The sequence below is a fragment of the Oncorhynchus mykiss genome, chromosome 12, assembly GCF_013265735.2.
Source record: "Oncorhynchus mykiss isolate Arlee chromosome 12, USDA_OmykA_1.1, whole genome shotgun sequence".
Taxonomy (NCBI): Eukaryota; Metazoa; Chordata; class Actinopteri; order Salmoniformes; family Salmonidae; genus Oncorhynchus; species Oncorhynchus mykiss.
The window spans coordinates 4,354,995-4,380,430 of record NC_048576.1 but is presented as its reverse complement, the minus strand read 5'-3'; the positions used below and the strand labels follow the sequence as shown (position 1 = coordinate 4,380,430).

Below are 25,436 nucleotides of genomic sequence, written 5' to 3'. Positions count from 1 at the left end.
AGAGCCCCGGGGTCTGGACACCAAGCTCAGAGCCCCGGGGTCTGGACACCAAGCTCAGAGCCCCGGGGTCTAGACACCAAGCTTAGAGCCCCGGGTCTGGACACCAAGCTCAGAGCCCTGGGTCTGGACACCAAGCTCAGAGCCCTGGGTCTGGACAACAAGCTCAGAGCCCCGGGGTCTGGACACCAAGCTCAGAGCCCCGGGTCTGGACACCAAGCTCAGAGCCCTGGGTCTGGACACCAAGCTCAGAGCCCTGGGTCTGGACAACAAGCTCAGAGCCCCGGGGTCTGGACACCAAGCTCAGAGCCCCGGGTCTGGACACCAAGCTCAGAGCCCCGGGGTCTAGACACCAAGCTTAGAGCCCCGGGTCTGGACACCAAGCTCAGAGCCCTGGGTCTGGACACCAAGCTCAGAGCCCTGGGTCTGGACAACAAGCTCAGAGCCCCGGGGTCTGGACACCAAGCTCAGAGCCCCGGGTCTGGACACCAAGCTCAGAGCCCTGGGTCTGGACACCAAGCTCAGAGCCCTGGGTCTGGACACCAAGCTCAGAGCCCGGGTCTGGACACCACCCTCTGCAACTGGATTCTGTATTTCCTGATGGGCAGACAGGCTGTGAGGATTGGCAACAACACCTCCACACTGACTCTGGTGACCTGGGGAATAGTTACAAGGGAGAGGAGGGACCTGGGGAATAGTTACAGGGGAGAGGAGAGACCTAGATAATGGTTACAGGGGAGAGGAGGGACCTGGGGAATAGTTACAGGGGAGAGGAGAGACCTGGGGAATAGTTACAGGGGAGAGGAGGGACCTGGGGAATAGTTACAGGGGAGAGGAGGGACCTGGGGAATAGTTACAGGGGAGAGGAGGGACCTAGATAATAGTTACAGGGGAGAGGAGGGACCTGGGGAATAGTTACAGGGGAGAGGAGAGACCTGGGGAATAGTTACAGGGGAGAGGAGAGACCTAGATAATAGTTACAGGGGAGAGGAGGGACCTAGATAATAGTTACAGGGGAGAGGAGGGACCTGGGGAATTGTTACAGGGGAGAGGAGGGACCTAGATAATAGTTACAGGGGAGAGGAGGGACCTAGATAATAGTTACAGGGGAGAGGAGGGACCTGGGGAATTGTTACAGGGGAGAGGAGGGACCTAGATAATAGTTACAGGGGAGAGGAGGGACCTGGGGAATAGTTACAGGGGAGAGGAGAGACCTGGGGAATAGTTACAGGGGAGAGGAGGGACCTGGGGAATAGTTACAGGGGAGAGGAGGGACCTGGGGAATAGTTACAGGGGAGAGGAGGGACCTGGGGAATAGTTACAGGGGAGAGGAGGGACCTGGGGAATAGTTACAGGGGAGAGGAGGGACCTGGGGAATAGTTACAGGGGAGAGGAGGGACCTGGTGAATAGTTACAGGGGAGAGGAGGGACCTAGATAATAGTTACAGGGGAGAGGAGGGACCTGGGGAATAGTTACAGGGGAGAGGAGGGACCTGGTGAATAGTTACAGGGGAGAGGAGGGACCTGGGGAATAGTTACAGGGGAGAGGAGGGACCTAGATAATAGTTACAGGGGAGAGGAGGGACCTAGATAATAGTTACAGGGGAGAGGAGGGACCTGGGGAATTGTTACAGGGGAGAGGAGGGACCTAGATAATAGTTACAGGGGAGAGGAGGGACCTAGATAATAGTTACAGGGGAGAGGAGGGACCTGGGGAATTGTTACAGGGGAGAGGAGGGACCTAGATAATAGTTACAGGGGAGAGGAGGGACCTGGGGAATAGTTACAGGGGAGAGGAGAGACCTGGGGAATAGTTACAGGGGAGAGGAGGGACCTGGGGAATAGTTACAGGGGAGAGGAGGGACCTGGGGAATAGTTACAGGGGAGAGGAGGGACCTGGGGAATAGTTACAGGGGAGAGGAGGGACCTGGGGAATAGTTACAGGGGAGAGGAGGGACCTGGGGAATAGTTACAGGGGAGAGGAGGGACCTGGTGAATAGTTACAGGGGAGAGGAGGGACCTAGATAATAGTTACAGGGGAGAGGAGGGACCTGGGGAATAGTTACAGGGGAGAGGAGGGACCTGGTGAATAGTTACAGGGGAGAGGAGGGACCTGGGGAATAGTTACAGGGGAGAGGAGGGACCTAGATAATAGTTACAGGGGAGAGGAGGGACCTAGATAATAGTTACAGGGGAGAGGAGGGACCTAGATAATAGTTACAGGGGAGAGGAGGGACCTGGTGAATAGTTACAGGGGAGAGGAGGGGCCTGGGGAATAGTTACTGTGGAGAGGAGAGACCTAGATAATAGTTACAGGGGAGAGGAGGGACCTGGGGAATAGTTATAGGGGAGAGGAGAGACCTAGATAATAGTTACAGGGGAGAGGAGGGACCTAGATAATAGTTACAGGGGAGAGGACCTGACAGACCAACACCACCATCACTCTTGTGAAGAGGGTGCAACAGCAGCTCTACTTCTTAAGGCGGATTAAAAAATGTGACATGCCATTCCAGGTCCTCTCCAAATACTACTGCTGCACCATAGAGAACATCCTGATTTGGTTGCACCATGGCCTGGTATAGGACTTTCTCTGTCCACGACCTCAATGCCCTCTGGGAGGTAGTGGAGACAGCCCAGTACATCACTGGGATCGTGGCCCTCCAGCAGGTAGTGGAGACAGCCCAGTACATCACTGGGACCGTGCTCCCACTCATCCAGGACATCGACTTGAAACGGTGCCTGAGGAAGGCTGCAGAATCATCAAGGATGCCACATGCCACGAGCTGTTCTCTCCCTTACTGTCGGGCAGATGGTATCAGAGCATGAGGTCTGATACCAACAGGCTCAGAGACAGTTTCTATCTACAAACCATCAGACTGTATCAGAGCATGACGTCTGATACCAACAGGCTCAGAGACAGTTTCTATCTACAAACCATCAGACTGTATCAGAGCATGACGTCTGATACCAACAGGCTCAGAGACAGTTTCTATCTACAAACCATCAGACTGTATCAGAGCATGAGGTCTGATACCAACAGGCTCAGAGACAGTTTCTATCTACAAACCATCAGACTGTATCAGAGCATGACGTCTGATACCAACAGGCTCAGAGACAGTTTCTATCTACAAACCATCAGACTGTATCAGAGCATGAGGTCTGATTCCAACAGGCTCAGAGACAGTTTCTATCTACAAACCATCAGACTGTATCAGAGCATGACGTCTGATACCAACAGGCTCAGAGACAGTTTCTATCTACAAACCATCAGACTGTATCAGAGCATGACGTCTGATACCAACAGGCTCAGAGACAGTTTCTATCTACAAACCATCAGACTGTATCAGAGCATGACGTCTGATACCAACAGGCTCAGAGACAGTTTCTATCTACAAACCATCAGACTGTATCAGAGCATGACGTCTGATACCAACAGGCTCAGAGACAGTTTCTATCTACAAACCATCAGACTGTTGAACACTTGAACTGGACTGACCACCTGCTCTGATTCTCCACAGCTTAGTACACATGCACACACACACACACACACACACACACACACACACACACACACACAAATATATATATACATTCATGCATCACACACACCACAACCCCCCACCCCCAATACACATGTAAATATTGGACTATAGATTGTAAATATTGGACTATAGATATATTGGACTATAGATTGTAAATATTGGACTATAGATATATTGGACTATAGATTGTAAATATTTGACTATAGATTGTAAATATTGGACTATAGATTGTAAATATTGGACTATAGTTTGTAAATATTGGACTATAGACTGTACCCTCCTGTATTATTCTTATGCTAAAATATTTATTCTACTGAGACATTTACTTTATGTTCATCATTTTTATTATGTCTCATTGTTGTTTCATTGTCGAGAAGGAACCTGCTAGTAAGCATTTGGTTGGGCGGTGAATACCACGCGTATCTGGTACACAGGACTAATACAACTCGAAACTGAAGCACAGTGTGTTGAACGGCACTCCGTAGAGATAATAGTATCATAGATCACCCCGAGTGTCGACACAACCCAAAAAAAAACGGCTTTTAGTGAGACAACAGGCAGAACTCTCTTCTGTGTCTGTGTTTTAGTGAGACAACAGACATAACTCTCTCCTGTGTCTGTGTTTTAGTGAGACAACAGGCAGAACTCTCTCCTGTGTGTTTGTGTTTTAGTGAGACAACAGACAGAACTCTCTCCTTTTTGTCTGTGTTTTAGTGAGACAACAGACAGAACTCTCTCCTTTTTGTCTGTGTTTTAGTGAGACAACAGACAGAACTCTCTCCTGTGTGTTTGTGTTTTAGTGAGACAACAGACAGAACTCTCTCCTTTTTGTCTGTGTTTTAGTGAGACAACAGGCAGAACTCTCTCCTGTGTGTTTGTGTTTTAGTGAGACAACAGACAGAACTCTCTCCTTTTTGTCTGTGTTTTAGTGAGACAACAGACAGAACTCTCTCCTTTTTGTCTGTGTTTTAGTGAGACAACAGGCAGAACTCTCTCCTGTGTGTTTGTGTTTTAGTGAGACAACAGACAGAACTCTCTCCTTTTTGTCTGTGTTTTAGTGAGACAACAGACAGAACTATCTCCTGTGTCTGTGTTTTAGTGAGACAACAGACAGAACTCTCTCCTTTTTGTCTGTGTTTTAGTGAGACAACAGACAGAACTCTCTCCTGTGTCTGTGTTTTAGTGAGACAACAGACAGGTATTGTGGGTGCTCTGCTGTATATCGCGATACACATTAGTATCGTGGCAAGGAAACAAAACACAAAGCAGATTTAACTTCTTTAGGAAAACAGCTCTGATGTTGGAAACAAAACATCATTATGTTGTCATCCAGTCACATTAGTTTGTTTTCTTGTTTACTACTGCCCCCTAGCCCAGATAGGTTATTTTCCAAGCTATTACACACAATATTTTACATACAGCACGTTTGTAAAGGACCAAAGAAAAGGTCTGCTTCGTGTTTTCATTTTTTCCATGGAAAAAATATAATATCAGACCTGTGGATGTAGTTTAATCTGTAGACGTTAAGAGACTCAGACCTGTGGATGTAGGTTAATCTGTAGACATTAAGAGACTCAGACCTGTGGATGTAGATTAATCTGTAGACATTAAGAGACTCAGACCTGTGGATGTAGTTTAATCTGTAGACGTTAAGAGACTCAGACCTGTGGATGTAGATTAATCTGTAGACATTAAGAGACTCAGACCTGTGGCTGTAGTTTAATCTGTAGACGTTAAGAGACTCAGACCTGTGGCTGTAGTTTACTCTGTAGACATTAAGAGACTCAGACCTGTGGATGTAGTTTAATCTGTAGATGTTAAGAGACTCAGACCTGTGGATGTAGTTTACTCTGTAGACATTAAGAGACTCAGACCTGTGGCTGTAGTTTAATCTGTAGACATTAAGAGACTCAGACCTGTGGCTGTAGTTTAATCTGTAGATGTTAAGAGACTCAGACCTGTGGATGTAGATTAATCTGTAGACATTAAGAGACTCAGACCTGTGGATGTAGTTTAATCTGTAGATGTTAAGAGACTCAGACCTGTGGATGTAGATTAATCTGTAGACATTAAGAGACTCAGACCTGTGGCTGTAGTTTACTCTGTAGACATTAAGAGACTCAGACCTGTGGATGTAGTTTAATCTGTAGATGTTAAGAGACTCAGACCTGTGGATGTAGATTAATCTGTAGACATTAAGAGACTCAGACCTGTGGCTGTAGTTTAATCTGTAGACGTTAAGAGACTCAGACCTGTGGATGTAGGTTAATCTGTAGACATTAAGAGACTCAGACCTGTGGCTGTAGTTTAATCTGTAGATGTTAAGAGACTCAGACCTGTGGATGTAGTTTAATCTGTAGATGTTAAGAGACTCAGACCTGTGGCTGTAGTTTACTCTGTAGACATTAAGAGACTCAGACCTGTGGATGTAGGTTAATCTGTAGACATTAAGAGACTCAGACCTGTGGATGTAGTTTAATCTGTAGACATTAAGAGACTCAGACCTGTGGATGTAGTTTAATCTGTAGACGTTAAGAGACTCAGACCTGTGGCTGTAGTTTAATCTGTAGATGTTAAGAGACTCAGACCTGTGGATGTAGTTTAATCTGTAGACGTTAAGAGACTCAGACCTGTGGCTGTAGTTTAATCTGTAGATGTTAAGAGACTCAGACCTGTGGATGTAGATTAATCTGTAGACATTAAGAGACTCAGACCTGTGGATGTAGTTTAATCTGTAGACGTTAAGAGACTCAGACCTGTGGATGTAGATTAATCTGTAGACATTAAGAGACTCAGACCTGTGGCTGTAGTTTAATCTGTAGATGTTAAGAGACTCAGACCTGTGGATGTAGTTTAATCTGTAGATGTTAAGAGACTCAGACCTGTGGCTGTAGTTTAATCTGTAGACGTTAAGAGACTCAGACCTGTGGCTGTAGTTTACTCTGTAGATGTTAAGAGACTCAGACCTGTGGATGTAGTTTAATCTGTAGACATTAAGAGACTCAGACCTGTGGCTGTAGGTTAATCTGTAGACATTAAGAGACTCAGACCTGTGGCTGTAGTTTAATCTGTAGACATTAAGAGACTCAGACCTGTGGATGTAGGTTAATCTGTAGACATTAAGAGACTCAGACCTGTGGATGTAGGTTAATCTGTAGACGTTAAGAGACTCAGACCTGTGGATGTAGTTTAATCTGTAGATGTTAAGAGACTCAGACCTGTGGATGTAGTTTACTCTGTAGACATTAAGAGACTCAGACCTGTGGATGTAGTTTAATCTGTAGACATTAAGAGACTCAGACCTGTGGCTGTAGTTTACTGAAATAATCACAGTGTGTTTGTTTTAGTGTGACAATTAAGTGATAGTGCCAGAGAAAATATGATGTTTGGAGGATATATGGTTCACTCCAGACCTGTCTGCCCTTGACCAGCACAAAAACATCCTGTGGCGTTCTGCATTAGCATCGAATAGCCCCCGTGATATGCAACTTTTCAGGGAGGTTAGGAACCAATATACACAGGCAGTTAGGAAAGCTAAGGCTAGCTTTTTTAAACAGAAATGTGCATCCTGCAGTACAAACTCAAAAAAGTTCTGGGACACTGTAAAGTCCATGGAGAACAAGAGCACCTCCTCCCAGCTACCCACTGCTCTGAGGCTAGGTAACACTGTTGCAACCGACAAATCCACTATAATTGAGAATTTCAATAAGCATTTCTCTACGGCTGGCCATGCTTTCCACCTCACTACCCCTACCCCATGTCAACTACCCGGCACCCTCCACAGCAACCCGCCCAAGCCCCCACCATTTCTCCTTCACCCAAATCCAGATAGCTGATGTTCTGAAAGAGCTGCAAAATCTGGACCCCTATAAATCAGCCGGGCTAGACAATCTGGACCCTCTCTTTCTTAAATTATCTGCCGAAATTGTTGCAACCCTTATTACGAGTCTGTTCATCCTCTCTTTCGTATCGTCTGAGATCCCCAAAGATTGGAAAGCTGCCACGGTCATCCCCCTCTCCAAAGGGGGCGACACTCTAGACCCAAACCGTTACAGACCTATATCTATCCTACCCTGCATCTCTAAGGTCCTCGAAAGCCAAGTTAACAAACAGATTACTTACCATTTTTAATCCCACCATACCTTCTCCGCTATGCAATCTGGTTTCCGAGCTGGTCATGGGTGCACTTCAGCCACGCTCAAGGTCCTTAACGATATCATAACCGCCATCGATAAGAGACAATACTGTGCAGCTGTATTCATCGACCTGGCCAAGGCTTTCGACTCTGTCAATCACCACATCCTCATCGGCAGACTCAACAGCCTTGGTTTCTCAAATGATTGCCTCGCCTGGTTCCCCAACTACTTCTCTGATAGAGCTCAGTGTGTCAAATCGGAGGGCCTGTTGTCCGGACCTCTGGCAGTCTCTATGGGGGTGCCACAGGGTTCAATTCTCGGGCCGACTCTCTTCTCTGTATACATCAATGATGTCGCTCTTCTGCTGGTGATTCTCTAATCCACCTCTACGCAGACGACACCATTCTGTATACATCTGGCCCTTCTTTGGACACTGTGTTAACTAACCTCCAGACGAGCTTCAATTATCACTTTTACACAACGGGTTACCAACATATTCAAATAATGATTGACATATTTTCATAAACTTTACTATTTCAATCCTTCCACGAGATATAGTCCCGGCACAAATCTAAGGTTGTTACCCAAGCCAGCTGGCTGTTTGTTCTGTTGGTTCGGTTGCCAGAGACACGACCCAGTTGTTCTGTATCTTTGGACATGACCCAGTCGTTCGTTCTAAATGTTACATTGCCGCACTGGCAACTAACAGTGCAGCCAGGAAAACAGCAAATTAGCTGCGTTTCCATTTGTTTAAGGTGTTTTCTAAAGACATTTATTTGGACACATCTTTAACGATCAGCTAATGAGGCGCGATTTCATTTGGCATAGAAAATGTGCTCACTCCTCTGTTCAGAGGAGCTATCCAACGACACAGCCAACAACACAGTTAACAACACAGTTAACAACACAGCCAACAACACAGCCAACAACACAGCCAACAACACAGCCAACAAAACAGCCAACAACACAGTTAACAACACAGCCAACAACACAGCCAACAACACAGCTAAACAACACAGCCAACAACACAGCCAACAACACAGTTAACAACACAGTTAACAACACAGCCAACAACACAGCCAACAAAACAGCCAACAACACAGTTAACAACACAGCCAACAACACAGCCAACAACACAGCTAAACAACACAGCCAACAACACAGCCAACAACACAGTTAACAACACAGTTAACAACACAGCCAACAACACAGCCAACAACACAGTTAACAACACAGTTAACAACACAGCCAACAACACAGCCAACAACACAGCCAACAACACAGCCAACAACACAGTTAACAACACAGTTAACAACACAGCCAACAACACAGCCAACAACACAGCCAACAACACAGCCAACAAAACAGCTAAAAACACAACCAACAACACAGCCAACAACACAGTTAACAACACAGCCAACAACACAGCTAAAAACACAGCCAACAACACAGCCAACAACACAGTTAACAACACAGCCAACAACACAACTAACAACACAGCCAACAACACAGCCAACAACACAGCCAACAACACAGCTAAACAACACAGTTAACAACACAGCTAAAAACACAGCCAAAAACACAGCCAACAACACAGCTAACAACACTGCCAACAACACAGCCAACAGCACAGCTAACACAGTTAACAACACAGCTAACAACACAGCCAACAACACAGCCAACACAGTCACTTCACACGGGAGCTGAAAGACTGTAAACTAGCTGCACTTGGTTTCCTTTGACCTGGTTTCTATTGACATGTATTTGTATATAGATCCATAAAAATTATACTGATTCATGATTTCAACTGGTTGAGAAAAGCTGCCTGTATGTCTCGTCCCGACTCCCGACACGATCATTACTATGGGACAGCTGGAGATCCAATTTCAATATTGAAACAATGTAGGAAATGTCAGAGGGACAGACAGCAAGATTTATTCAAATGTCCGCAGTTGGAAACCAAATGCTAGTTTAAAAGAAAGGGGAGATAATGTCTAGATGCTTTTGACAGTTTTACAAGTTTATAAATTGTCTGACTGGGCATTTTAACCTCGTAGATTTAGCCGTTGGCAACTTGTGGAATAGACACAGGCTGGAATGGGGTTATAACCAATCAGCATTCAGGATTAGACCCAGCCGTTGGGTATGAGGCATTTCCTCTCCTCCGTGTGTGTGAGTGTGAGTGTGTGTGTGAGTGTGTGTGGAATCAATCACAGCCTCTCTCTTGTCAGATCTCATTATCTGCCACATCAGTTATAACATCATTCAGTCACGTCAGATATCTGTTCTCTTCTCTCTCCTCTTCCTGTCCTGTGTTCCTCCACCCATCATCAGCTCTCTTCCTGTCCTGTGTTCCTTCACCTGTCATCAGCTCTCTTCCTGTCCTGTGTTCCTCCACCCGTCATCAGCTCTCTTCCTGTCCTGTGTTCCTCCACCCGTCATCAGCTCTCTTCCTGTCCTGTGTTCCTCCACCCGTCATCAGCTCTCTTCCTGTCCTGTGTTCCTCCACCCGTCATCAGCTCTGTTTTCTCAGTGAGAGAAGGAGAGTATATGTCAGTGTCCATTCTGATTCCCTGATTCCTAAGTTCCTGGAGTCGTGAATCGATTTCAAGACTCGACTAGTCTATTTGGTTAATCATCTATGTATACAGCAGGAGAGAAGTGTCATATTGTTCACATGAAGCCTCTCTATCCTGTGTGTTGTTCACATGAAGCCCCTCTATCCTGTGTGTTGTTCACATGAAGCCCCTCTATCCTGTGTGTTGTTCACATGAAGCTCCTCTATCCTGTGTTTTGTTCACATGAAGCCCCTCTATCCTGTGTGTTGTTAACATGAAGCCCCTCTATCCTGCCTGATTGTGTTTTGTACCTCTTTGTCTTGTCCAATCAGTTTATGTCTTGAGATGAATTCCCAACTCGAGGAATCGGAATCAGAATGGTGTCCAATATTTGTGGATATTAACAGTCGTCTCCTTTCCCTCTTGTAGATTGAGGATCTCCGACTGAGACACCATGGCTTCTGACAACACACAGCGCAGTTACTCCATCATCCCATGTTTCATCTTCGTAGAGGTAAGACTGTCTGTCCGTCTGTCTGGTGTTACCTAATAACAGGTTGTTCAGTGATCATAGAGGTAAGTCTGTCTGTGTGTCTCAGTGAGTGCTGTACTGTGTGTGTGTGTGTGTGTGTGTGTGTGTGTGTGTGTGTGTGTGTGTGTGTGTGTGTGTGTGTGTGTGTGTGTGTGTGTGTGTGTGTGTGTGTGTGTGTGTGTGTGTATGTGTGTGTGTGTTTCGTATTATAATTTTTCTAGCACATGTAGAGTTAAGTCGATTTAGGAACATTCTCTCACCGTCTCCCTCTCTCTCTGTCACCCTCTCTCATCCCCCTCTCTTTCTTGCACCCTCTCTTTCTCACCCCCTTCACTAGCCCCCCCTCTCTCTCACCCTCTCTCTCACCCCTCCTCTCTCTCTCTCTCTCTCTCTCTCTCTCTCTCTCTCTCTCACCCTGTTCTCTCTCTCTCTCACTCTCTCTCACACACTCTCTCACCCTCCTTCTCTCTCTTTGTGTCTGTTTGAGACAATGTTTTCAGCCCCAGCTCCATATTTAATTAACAGTTCTGCCAAAGCCTTTTAATCACAGTGAACCATCTTGAGACGCTGTACATCAAAGCCTTTGGCTTGGAGAAGAAGGACATGCTTTGCGTATCGCCTTCACCATTCTGTCAATTATTTTCTCTTCTCTCTTTCTCAATTCACACTCTCTCTCCTCCCTCCCCCTCTCGCTATCTCCTCTTCTCCCTTCTGCCCTATCTCCTCTCCTACCTCCTCTCCATCTGCTCTCTCTCATCTCCTCCCTCCCCCTCTGTCTCCTCTCCTCCCTTCCCTTCTCCATCTCCTCTCCTCCCTCCCTCCCTCCCTCCCTCCCTCCCTCCCTCCCTCCCTCCCTCCCTCCCTCCCCTCTGTCTCCTCTCCTCCCTTCCCTTCTCCATCTCCTCTCCTCCCTCCCTCCCTCCCCCTCTGTCTCCTCTCCTCCCTTCCCTTCTCCATCTCTCTCCCCCCACCCCCTCTATCTCCTCTCTCTCTCTCCTCTCTCTCCTCTCTCTCCCCCCACCCCCTCTCATTCCTCTCTCTCCTCTCTCTCCTCTCACTCCTCTCCTCTCTCTCCCCCCACCCCCTCTCACTCCTCTCTCTCCTCTCCTCCCTCCCCCTCTCCATTTCCTCTCCTCCCTCCCCCTCTCTCTCCTCTCCTCCCTCCCCCTCTCCATTTTCTCTCCTACCTCCCCCTCTGTCTCCTCTCCCCCCACCGTCTCTCTCTCCTCTCTCTCGGTCTCTCTAAATCTTCTGTTTCCTCTCTGTCATCTTTCCTGTGTTTACCAAGCTATAGATTCTGCGAGTAGAAAGTTATTATATAGAGGCATGATGAGGCTCTGTGTCGGGGGACAGGAGGAGGGTGACAATTTCATTGAAATCACAGCTTAATGTCTCTCTATTCATCTTTGTGTATAATATATATATATAGTGGGACAACATTTCACAGGCCACAATCAAAAGCCTGATTAACTCTATGTGAATAAGATGTTGAGCTGCCTAGAAGGCCAGCATCCCGGAGTCGCCTCTTCGCTGTTGACATTGAGACTGGACAGAGGAACTCTGGCTAGAAGGCCAGCATCCCGGAGTCGCCTCTTCACTGTTGACGTTGAGACTGGACAGAGGAACTCTGCCTAGAAGGCCAGCATCCCGGAGTCTCCTCTTCGCTGTTGACATTGAGACTGGACAGAGGAACTCTGCCTAGAAGGCCAGCATCCCGGAGTCGCCTCTTCACTGTTGACATTGAGACTGGACAGAGGAACTCTGCCTAGAAGGCCAGCATCCCGGAGCCGCCTCTTCACTGTTGACATTGAGACTGGACAGAGGAACTCTGCCTAGAAGGCCAGCATCCCGGAGCCGCCTCTTCACTGTTGACATTGAGAGACTGGTGTTTTACAGGTAGTATTTAATGAAGCTGCCAGTTGAGGACTTGTGAAGCTGGTTGAAAGAATGCCAAGAGTGTATAAATCTGTCATCAAGGCAAAGGGTGGCTCCTTTGAAGAATATAAAAATATATTTGGATTTGTTTAACACTTTTTTGGTTACTACATGATTCCATGTGTGTTATTTCATAGTTTTGATGTCTTCAATATTACTCTACAATGTACATTGCCTTGCGAAAGTATTCACCCCCCTTGGCATTTATCATATTTTGTTGCCTTACAACCTGGAATTAAAATAGATTTTTTGGGGGGGTTTGTATCATTTGATTTACACAACATGTCTACCACTTTGAAGATGCAAAATATTTTTGATTGTGAACCAAACAAGAAATAAGACAAAAAAACTGAAAACTTGAGCGTGCATAACTATTCACCCCCCCCAAAGTCAATACTTTATAGAGACACATTTTGCAGCAATTACAGCTGCAAGTCCCTTGGGGTATGTCTCTATAAGCTTGGCACATCTAGCCAATGGGATTTTTGACCATTCTTCAAGGCTAAACTGCTCCAGCTCCTTCATGTTGGGATGGGTTCCGCTGGTGTACAGCGATCTTTATGTCATACCACAGATTCACAATTGGATTGAGGTCCTTGATGGCCAAAAAGCGAAATGTCAGTCTCATCTGATCAGAGTACCTTCTTCCATATGTTTGAGGAGTCTCCCACATGCCTTTTGGCGAACACCAAACGTGTATTTAATTTTTCTCTGGCCACTCTTCCGTAAAGCCCAGCTCTGTGGAGTGTACGGCTTAAAGTGGTCCTATGGACAGATACTAAAATCTCAGATGTGGAGCTTTGCAGCTCCTTCAGGGTTATCTTTGGTCTCTTTGTTGCCTCTCTGTTGCCTCCTTGCCTGGTCCGTGAGTTTTGGTGGGCGGCCCTCTCTTGGCAGGTTTGTTGTGGTGCCATATTCTTTCCATTTTTTTATAATGTATTTAATGGTGCTTCTGATGTTCAAATTTTCTGATTTTTTTTTTATTATCCAACCCTGATCTGTACCTCTCCACAACTTTGTCCCTGACCTGCTTGGAGAGCTCCTTGGTCGTCATGGTGCCGCTTGCTTAGTGGTGTTTCAGACTCCGGGGCCTTTCAGAACAGGGATCATGTGACAGATCATGTGACACTTAGATTGCACACAGGTGGACTTTATTTAACTAATTATGTGACTTCTGAAGGTAATTGGTTGCAACAGATCTTATTTATGGGCTCCATAGCAAAGAGGTGAATACATACATATGCACGCACCACTTGCAAAACGCTGAGCAACACACTGAGCTACAGTGCCTTGCGAAAGTATTCGGCCCCCTTGAACTTTGCGACCGTATGCCACATTTCAGGCTTCAAACATAAAGATATAAAACTGTATTTTTTTGTGAAGAATCAACAACAAGTGGGACACAATCATGAAGTGGAACGACATTTATTGGATATTTCAAACTTTTTTAACAAATCAATAACTGAAAAATTGGGCGTGCAAAATTATTCAGCCCCTTTACTTTCAGTGCAGCAAACTCTCTCCAGAAGTTCAGTGAGGATCTCTGAATGATCCAATGTTGACCTAAATGACTAATGATGATAAATACAATCCACCTGTGTGTAATCAAGTCTCCGTATAAATGTACCTGCACTGTGATAGTCTCAGAGGTCCGTTAAAAGCGCAGAGAGCATCATGAAGAACAAGGAACACACCAGGCAGGTCCGAGATACTGTTGTGAAGAAGTTTAAAGCCGGATTTGGATACAAAAAGATTTCCCAAGCTTTAAACATCCCAAGGAGCACTGTGCAAGCGATAATATTGAAATGGAAGGAGTATCAGACCACTGCAAATCTACCAAGACCTGGCCGTCCCTCTAAACTTTCAGCTCATACAAGGAGAAGACTGATCAGAGATGCAGCCAAGAGGCCCATGATCACTCTGGATGAACTGCAGAGATCTACAGCTGAGGTGGGAGACTCTGTCCATAGGACAACAATCAGTCATATATTGCACAAATCTGGCCTTTATGGAAGAGTGGCAAGAAGAAAGCCATTTCTTAAAGATATCCATAAAAAGTGTTGTTTAAAGTTTGCCACAAGCCACCTGGAAGACACACCAAACATGTGGAAGAAGGTGCTCTGGTCAGATGAAACCAAAATTGAACTTTTTGGCAACAATGCAAAACGTTATGTTTGGCGTAAAAGCAACACAGTTGAACACACCATCCCCACTGTCAAACATGGTGGTGGCAGCATCATGGTTTGGGCCTGCTTTTCTTCAGCAGGGACAGGGAAGATGGTTAAAATTGATGGGAAGATGGATGGAGCCAAATACAGGACCATTCTGGAAGAAAACCTGATGGAGTCTGCAAAAGACCTGAGACTGGGACGGAGATTTGTCTTCCAACAAGACAATGATCCAAAACATAAAGCAAAATCTACAATGGAATGGTTCAAAAATAAACATATCCAGGTGTTAGAATGGCCAAGTCAAAGTCCAGACCTGAATCCAATCGAGAATCTGTGGAAAGAACTGAAAAGTGCTGTTCACAAATGCTCTCCATCCAACCTCACTGAGCTCGAGCTGTTTTGCAAGGAGGAATGGGAAAAAATGTCAGTCTCTCGATGTGCAAAACTGATAGAGACATACCCCAAGCGACTTACAGCTGTAATCGCTACAAAGTATTAACTTAAGGGGGCTGAATAATTTTGCACGCCCAATTTTTCAGTTTTTGATTTGTTAAAAAAGTTTGAAATATCCAATAAATGTCGTTCCACTTCATGATTGTGTCCCACTTGTTGTTGATTCTTCACAAAAAAATACAGTTTTATATCTTTATGTTTGAAGCCTGAAATGTGGCAAAAGGTCGCAAAGTTCAAGGGGGCCGAATACTTTCGCAAGGCACTGTACTCCTGGAATAAACTGTACACAACACACTGAGCTACTCCTGGAATAAACTCTACACAACACACTCAGCTACTCCTGGAATAAACTCTACACAACACACTGAGCTACTCCTGAAATAAACTCTACACAACACACTGAGCTACTCCTGGAATAAACTCTACACAACACACTGAGCTATTCCTGGATTACACTCTACACAACACACTGAGCTACTCCTAGATTACACTCTACACAACACACTGAGCTACTCCTAGATTACACTCTACACACTATAGTCATCCATCCTAGACTGTAGTATTATATAGTCATCCATCCTAGACTGTAGTATTATATAGTCAGCCATCCTAGACTGTAGTATTATATAGTCAGCCATCCTAGACTGTAGTATTATGTAGTCAGCCATCCTAGACTGTAGTATTATATACTCAGCCATCCTAGACTGTAGTATTATGTAGTCAGCCATCCCAGACTGTAGTATTATGTAGTCAGCCATCCTAGACTGTAGTATTATGTAGTCAGCCATCCTAGACTGTAGTATTCTATAGTCAGCCATCCTAGACTGTAGTATTATGTAGTCATCCATCCTAGACTGTAGTATTATATAGTCATCCATCCTAGACTGTAGTATTATATAGTCAGCCATCCTAGACTGTAGTATTATATAGTCAGCCATCCCAGACTGTAGTATTCTATAGTCAGCCATCCTAGACTGTAGTATTATGTAGTCAGCCATCCTAGACTGTAGTACTATGTAGTCAGCCATCCTAGACTGTAGTATTCTATAGTCAGCCATCCTAGACTGTAGTATTATATAGTCAGCCATCCTAGACTGTAGTATTATATAGTCAGCCATCCTAGACTGTAGTATTATATAGTCAGCCATCCCAGACTGTAGTATTATGTAGTCAGCCATCCTAGACTGTAGTATTATATAGTCAGCCATCCTAGACTGTAGTATTATATAGTCAGCCATCCTAGACTGTAGTATTATGTAGTCAGCCATCCTAGACTGTAGTATTATGTAGTCAGCCATCCTAGACTGTAGTATTATGTAGTCAGCCATCCTAGACTGTAGTATTATGTAGTCAGCCATCTCAGACTGTAGTATTCTATAGTCAGCCATCCTAGACTGTAGTATTATGTAGTCAGCCATCCCAGACTGTATTATTCTATAGTCAGCCGTCCTAGACTGTAGTATTATATAGTCAGCCATCCTAGACTGTAGTATTATATAGTCAGCCATCCTAGACTGTAGTATTCTATAGTCAGCCATCCTAGACTGTAGGATTCTATAGTCAGCCATCCTAGACTGTAGGATTCTATAGTCAGCCATCCTAGACTGTAGGATTCTATAGTCAGCCATCCTAGACTGTAGGATTCTATAGTCAGCCATCCTAGACTGTAGTATTATATAGTCAGCCATCCTAGACTGTAGTATTCTATAGTCAGCCATCCTAGACTGTAGGATTCTATAGTCAGCCATCCTAGACTGTAGTATTATGTAGTCAGCCATCCCAGACTGTAGTATTCTATAGTCAGCCATCCTAGACTGTAGTATTATATAGTCAGCCATCCTAGACTGTAGTATTATATAGTCAGCCATCCTAGACTGTAGTATTCTATAGTCAGCCATCCTAGACTGTAGTATTATGTAGTCAGCCATCCTAGACTGTAGTATTCTATAGTCAGCCATCCTAGATTGTAGTATTATATAGTCAGCCATCCTAGACTGTAGTATTATATAGTCAGCCATCCTAGACTGTAGTATTATGTAGTCAGCCATCCCAGACTGTAGTATTATATAGTCAGCCATCCTAGACTGTAGTATTATGTAGTCAGCCATCCTAGACTGTAGTATTCTATAGTCAGCCATCCTAGACTTTAGTATTATATAGTCAGCCATCCTAGACTGTAGTATTATGTAGTCAGCCATCCTAGACTGTAGTATTATATAGTCAGCCATCCCAGACTGTAGTATTATATAGTCAGCCATCCTAGACTGTAGTATTATGTAGTCAGCCATCCTAGACTGTAGTATTATGTAGTCAGCCATCCTAGACTGTAGTATTATATAGTCAGCCATCCCAGACTGTAGTATTATGTAGTCAGCCATCCTAGACTGTAGGATTCTATAGTCAGCCATGCTAGACTGTAGTATTATATAGTCAGCCATCCTAGACTGTAGTATTCTATAGTCAGCCATCCTAGACTGTAGTATTATATAGTCAGCCATCCTAGACTGTAGTATTCTATAGTCAGCCATCCTAGACTGTAGGATTCTATAGTCAGCCATCCTAGACTGTAGTATTCTATAGTCAGCCATCCTAGACTGTAGGATTCTATAGTCAGCCATCCTAGACTGTAGTATTATGTAGTCAGCCATCCCAGACTGTAGTATTCTATAGTCAGCCATCCTAGACTGTAGTATTATATAGTCAGCCATCCTAGACTGTAGTATTATATAGTCAGCCATCCCAGACTGTAGTATTATATAGTCAGCCATCCCAGACTGTAGTATTCTATAGTCAGCCATCCTAGACTGTAGTCAGCCATCCTAGACTGTAGTATTATATAGTCAGCCATCCCAGACTGTAGTATTCTATAGTCAGCCATCCTAGACTGTAGTCAGCCATCCTAGACTGTAGTCAGCCATCCTAGACTGTAGTATTATGTAGTCAGCCATCCTAGACTGTAGTATTATATAGTCAGCCATCCCAGACTGTAGTATTCTGTAGTCAGCCATCCTAGACTGTAGTATTATGTAGTCAGCCATCCCAGACTGTAGTATTATGTAGTCAGCCATCCCAGACTGTAGTATTATTTAGTCAGCCATCCTAGACTGTAGTATCAAATTCAATCAATCAAATTATTTTATATAGCCCTTCGTACATCAGCTGATATCTCAAAGTGCTGTACAGAAACCCAGCCTAAAACCCCAAACAGCAAGCAATGCAGGTGAAGAAGCACGGTGGCTAGGAAAAACTCCCTAGAAAGGCCAAAACCTAGGAAGAAACCTAGAGAGGAACCAGGCTATGTGGGGTGGCCAGTCCTCTTCTGGCTGTGCCGGGTGGAGATTATAACAAAACATGGTCAAGATGTTCAAATGTTCATAAATGACCAGCATGGTCGAATAATAATAAGGCAGAATAGTTGAAACTGGAGCAGCAGCACAGTCAGGTGGACTGGGGACAGCAAGGAGTCATCATGTCAGGTATTCCTGGGGCATGGTCCTAGGGCTCAGGTCCTCCGAGAGAGAGAAAGAAAGAGAGAATTAGAGAGAGCATATGTGGGATGGCCAGTCCTCTTCTGGCTGTGCCGGGTGGAGATTATAACAGAACATGGCCAAGATGTTCAAATGTTCATAAATGATCAGCATGGTCGAATAATAATAAGGCAGAACAGTTGAAACTGGAGCAGCAGCACAGCCAGGTGGACTGGGGACAGCAAGGAGTCATCATGTCAGGTAGTCCTGGGGCATGGTCCTAGGGCTCAGGTCCTCCGAGAGAGAGAAAGAGAGAAGGAGAGAATTAGAGAACGCACACTTAGATTCACACAGGACACCGAATAGGACAGGAGAAGTACTCCAGATATAACAAACTGACCCTAGCCCCCCGACACATAAACTACTGCAGCATAAATACTGGAGGCTGAGACAGGAGGGGTCAGGAGACACTGTGGCCCACTCCGAGGACACCCCCGGACAGGGCCAAACAGGAAGGATATAACCCCACCCACTTTGCCAAAGCACAGCCCCCACACCACTAGGGGGATATCTTCAACCACCAACTTACCATCCTGAGACAAGGCTGAGTATAGCCCACAAAGACCTCCGCCACGGCACAACTTAAGGGGGGGGGGGGGGGGGGGCGCCAACCCAGACAGGATGACCACATCAGTGACTCAACCCACTCAGGTGACGCACCTCCTCCAGGGACGGCATGAGAGAGCCCCAGTAAAGCCAGTGACTCAGCCCCTGTAATAGGGTTAGAGGCAGAGAATCCCAGTGGAAAGAGGGGAACCGGCCAGGCAGAGACAGCAAGGGTGGTTCGTTGCTCCAGAGCCTTTCCGTTCACCCTCCCACTCCTGGGCCAGACTACACTCAATCACATGACCCACTGAAGAGATGAGTCTTCAGTAGAGACTTAAAGGTTGAGACCGAGTTTGCGTCTCTGACATGGGTAGGCAGACCGTTCCATAAAAATGGAGCTCTATAGGAGAAAGCCCTGCCTCCAGCTGTTTGCTTAAAAATTCTAGGGACAATTAGGAGGCCTGCGTCTTGTGACCGTAGCGTACGTGTAGGTATGTACGGCAGGACCAAATCAGAGAGATAGATAGGAGCAAGCCCATGTAATGCTTTGTAGGTTAGCAGTAAAACCTTGAAATCAGCCCTTGCTTTGACAGGAAGCCAGTGTAGAGAGGCTAGCACTGGAGTAATATGATCAAATTTTTTGGTTCTAGTCAGGATTCTAGCAGCCGTATTTAGCACTAACTGAAGTTTATTTAGTGCTTTATCCGGGTAGCCGGAAAGTAGAGCATTGCAGTAGTCTAACCTGGAAGTGACAAAAGCATGGATTAATTTTTCTGCATCATTTTTGGACAGAAAGTTCCTGATTTTTGCAATGTTACTTAGATGGAAAAAAGCTGTCCTTGAAATGGTCTTGATATGTTCTTCAAAAGAGAGATCAGGGTCCAGAGTAACGCCGAGGTCCTTCACAGTTTTATTTGAGACGACTGTACAACCATTAAGATTAATTGTCAGATTCAACAGAAGATCTCTTTGTTTCTTGGGACCTAGAACAAGCATCTCTGTTTTGTCCGAGTTTAAAAGTAGAAAGTTTGCAGCCATCCACTTCCTTATGTCTGAAACACATTCTTCTAGCAAGGGCAATTTTGGGGCTTCACCATGTTTAATTGAAATGTACAGCTGTGTGTCATCCGCATAGCAGTGAAAGTTAACATTATGTTTTCGAATAACATCCCCAAGAGGTAAAATATATAGTGAAAACAATAGTGGTCCTAAAACGGAACCTTGAGGAACACCGAAATTTACAGTATTATGTATTATGTAGTCAGCCATCCTAGACTGTAGTATTATATAGTCAGCCATCCCAGACTGTAGTATTATGTAGTCAGCCATCCCAGACTGTAGTATTATGTAGTCAGCCATCCCAGACTGTAGTATTATATAGTCAGCCATCCTAGACTGTAGTATTATGTAGTCAGCCATCCTAGACTGTAGTATTATATAGTCAGCCATCCTAGACTGTAGTATTATGTAGTCAGCCATCCTAGACTGTAGTATTATGTAGTCAGCCATCCTAGACTGTAGTATTATATAGTCAGCCATCCTAGACTGTAGTATTATATAGTCAGCCATCCTAGACTGTAGTATTATATAGTCAGCCATCCTAGACTGTAGTATTATGTAGTCAGCCATCCTAGACTGTAGTATTATGTAGTCAGCCATCCTAGACTGTAGTATTATGTAGTCAGCCATCCCAGACTGTAGTATTATGTAGTCAGCCATCCTAGACTGTAGTATTATGTAGTCAGCCATCCCAGACTGTAGTATTATGTAGTCTGCCATCCTAGACTGTAGTATTATATAGTCAGCCATCCTAGACTGTAGTATTCTATAGTCAGCCATCCTAGACTGTAGTATTATGTAGTCAGCCATCCCAGACTGTAGTATTATGTAGTCAGCCATCCCAGACTGTAGTATTATTTAGTCAGCCATCCTAGACTGTAGTATTATGTAGTCAGCCATCCTAGACTGTAGTATTATATAGTCAGCCATCCCAGACTGTAGTATTATGTAGTCAGCCATCCCAGACTGTAGTATTATGTAGTCAGCCATCCCAGACTGTAGTATTATATAGTCAGCCATCCTAGACTGTAGTATTATGTAGTCAGCCATCCTAGACTGTAGTATTATATAGTCAGCCATCCTAGACTGTAGTATTATGTAGTCAGCCATCCTAGACTGTAGTATTATGTAGTCAGCCATCCTAGACTGTAGTATTATGTAGTCAGCCATCCTAGACTGTAGTATTATATAGTCAGCCATCCTAGACTGTAGTATTATATAGTCAGCCATCCTAGACTGTAGTATTATATAGTCAGCCATCCTAGACTGTAGTATTATGTAGTCAGCCATCCTAGACTGTAGTATTATGTAGTCAGCCATCCCAGACTGTAGTATTCTATAGTCAGCCATCCTAGACTGTAGTATTATGTAGTCAGCCATCCTAGACTGTAGTATTATGTAGTCAGCCATCCCAGACTGTAGTATTATATAGTCAGCCATCCTAGACTGTAGTATTCTATAGTCAGCCATCCTAGACTGTAGTATTCTATAGTCAGCCATGCTAGACTGTAGTATTCTATAGTCAGCCATCCTAGACTGTAGTATTATGTAGTCAGCCATCCCAGACTGTAGTATTATATAGTCAGCCATCGTAGACTGTAGTATTCTATAGTCAGCCATCCTAGACTGTAGTATTATGTAGTCAGCCATCCTAGACTGTAGTATTATGTAGTCAGCCATCCTAGACTGTAGTATTATGTAGTCAGCCATCCTAGACTGTAGTATTATATAGTCAGCCATCCTAGACTGTAGTATTCTATAGTCAGCCATCCTAGACTGTAGTTTTATGTAGTCAGCCATCCTAGACTGTAGTATTATATAGTCAGCCATCCCAGACTGTAGTATTATGTAGTCAGCCATCCCAGACTGTAGTATTATGTAGTCAGCCATCCCAGACTGTAGTATTATATAGTCAGCCATCCTAGACTGTAGTATTATGTAGTCAGCCATCCTAGACTGTAGTATTATATAGTCAGCCATCCTAGACTGTAGTATTATGTAGTCAGCCATCCTAGACTGTAGTATTATGTAGTCAGCCATCCTAGACTGTAGTATTATATAGTCAGCCATCCTAGACTGTAGTATTATATAGTCAGCCATCCTAGACTGTAGTATTATATAGTCAGCCATCCTAGACTGTAGTATTATGTAGTCAGCCATCCTAGACTGTAGTATTATGTAGTCAGCCATCCTAGACTGTAGTATTATGTAGTCAGCCATCCCAGACTGTAGTATTATGTAGTCAGCCATCCTAGACTGTAGTATTATGTAGTCAGCCATCCCAGACTGTAGTATTATGTAGTCAGCCATCCTAGACTGTAGTATTATATAGTCAGCCATCCTAGACTGTAGTATTCTATAGTCAGCCATCCTAGACTGTAGTATTATGTAGTCAGCCATCCCAGACTGTAGTATTATGTAGTCAGCCATCCCAGACTGTAGTATTATTTAGTCAGCCATCCTAGACTGTAGTATTATGTAGTCAGCCATCCTAGACTGTAGTATTATATAGTCAGCCATCCCAGACTGTAGTATTATGTAGTCAGCCATCCCAGACTGTAGTATTATGTAGTCAGCCATCCCAGACTGTAGTATTATATAGTCAGCCATCCTAGACTGTAGTATTATGTAGTCAGCCATCCTAGACTGTAGTATTATATAGTCAGCCATCCTAGACTGTAGTATTATGTAGTCAGCCATCCTAGACTGTAGTATTATGTAGTCAGCCATCCTAGACTGTAGTATTATGTAGTCAGCCATCCTAGACTGTAGTATTATATAGTCAGCCATCCTAGACTGTAGTATTATATAGTCAGCCATCCTAGACTGTAGTATTATATAGTCAGCCATCCTAGACTGTAGTATTATGTAGTCAGCCATCCTAGACTGTAGTATTATGTAGTCAGCCATCCCAGACTGTAGTATTCTATAGTCAGCCATCCTAGACTGTAGTATTATGTAGTCAGCCATCCTAGACTGTAGTATTATGTAGTCAGCCATCCCAGACTGTAGTATTATATAGTCAGCCATCCTAGACTGTAGTATTCTATAGTCAGCCATCCTAGACTGTAGTATTCTATAGTCAGCCATGCTAGACTGTAGTATTCTATAGTCAGCCATCCTAGACTGTAGTATTATGTAGTCAGCCATCCCAGACTGTAGTATTATATAGTCAGCCATCGTAGACTGTAGTATTCTATAGTCAGCCATCCTAGACTGTAGTATTATGTAGTCAGCCATCCTAGACTGTAGTATTATGTAGTCAGCCATCCTAGACTGTAGTATTATGTAGTCAGCCATCCTAGACTGTAGTATTATATAGTCAGCCATCCTAGACTGTAGTATTCTATAGTCAGCCATCCTAGACTGTAGTTTTATGTAGTCAGCCATCCTAGACTGTAGTATTATGTAGTCAGCCATCCTAGACTGTAGTATTATGTAGTCAGCCATCCTAGACTGTAGTATTATATAGTCAGCCATCCTAGACTGTAGTATTATGTAGTCAGCCATCCTAGACTGTAGTATTCTATAGTCAGCCATCCTAGACTGTAGTATTATGTAGTCAGCCATCCCAGACTGTAGTATTATATAGTCAGCCATCCTAGACTGTAGTATTATGTAGTCAGACATCCTAGACTGTAGTATTATATAGTCAGCCATCCCAGACTGTAGTATTATGTAGTCAGCCATCCCAGACTGTAGTATTATGTAGTCAGCCATCCCAGACTGTAGTATTATATAGTCAGCCATCCTAGACTGTAGTATTATGTAGTCAGCCATCCTAGACTGTAGTATTATATAGTCAGCCATCCTAGACTGTAGTATTATATAGTCAGCCATCCTAGACTGTAGTATTATGTAGTCAGCCATCCTAGACTGTAGTATTATATAGTCAGCCATCCTAGACTGTAGTATTATGTAGTCAGCCATCCCAGACTGTAGTATTATGTAGTCAGCCATCCTAGACTGTAGTATTCTATAGTCAGCCATCCTAGACTGTAGTATTCTATAGTCAGCCATCCTAGACTGTAGTATTATATAGTCAGCCATCCTAGACTGTAGTATTATATAGTCAGCCATCCCAGACTGTAGTATTATATAGTCAGCCATCCTAGACTATAGTATTCTATAGTCAGCCATCCTAGACTGTAGTATTATATAGTCAGCCATCCTAGACTGTAGTATTATATAGTCAGCCATCCCAGACTGTAGTATTATATAGTCAGCCATCCCAGACTGTAGTATTATATAGTCAGCCATCCCAGACTGTAGTATTCTATAGTCAGCCATCCTAGACTGTAGTCAGCCATCCTAGACTGTAGTATTATATAGTCAGCCATCCCAGACTGTAGTATTCTATAGTCAGCCATCCTAGACTGTAGTCAGCCATCCTAGACTGTAGTATTATGTAGTCAGCCATCCCAGACTGTAGTATTATATAGTCAGCCATCCTAGACTGTAGTATTATGTAGTCAGCCATCCCAGACTGTAGTATTATGTAGTCAGCCATCCCAGACTGTAGTATTATGTAGTCAGCCATCCTAGACTGTAGTATTATATAGTCAGCCATCCTAGACTGTAGTATTCTATAGTCAGCCATCCTAGACTGTAGTATTATGTAGTCAGCCATCCCAGACTGTAGTATTATGTAGTCAGCCATCCCAGACTGTAGTATTATTTAGTCAGCCATCCTAGACTGTAGTATTATGTAGTCAGCCATCCTAGACTGTAGTATTATATAGTCAGCCATCCCAGACTGTAGTATTATGTAGTCAGCCATCCCAGACTGTAGTATTATGTAGTCAGCCATCCCAGACTGTAGTATTATATAGTCAGCCATCCTAGACTGTAGTATTATGTAGTCAGCCATCCTAGACTGTAGTATTATATAGTCAGCCATCCTAGACTGTAGTATTATGTAGTCAGCCATCCTAGACTGTAGTATTATGTAGTCAGCCATCCTAGACTGTAGTATTATGT

The 25,436-nt window shown here is 44.1% G+C and overlaps 1 protein-coding gene across 1 annotated transcript in view; it reads left to right on the top strand.

Moving 5' to 3' along the window:
* LOC110536862 (phospholipid phosphatase-related protein type 1) overlaps positions 1–25,436 on the top strand; it is a 169,883-nt gene that overhangs the window by 24,952 nt on the left and 119,495 nt on the right. Inside the window, exon 2 of the mRNA XM_036936736.1 lies at positions 10,663–10,747. Coding sequence (XP_036792631.1) covers positions 10,688–10,747 — 60 coding nt within the window. The 5' untranslated portion in view covers positions 10,663–10,687. The remainder of the gene's footprint in view (positions 1–10,662; positions 10,748–25,436) is intronic.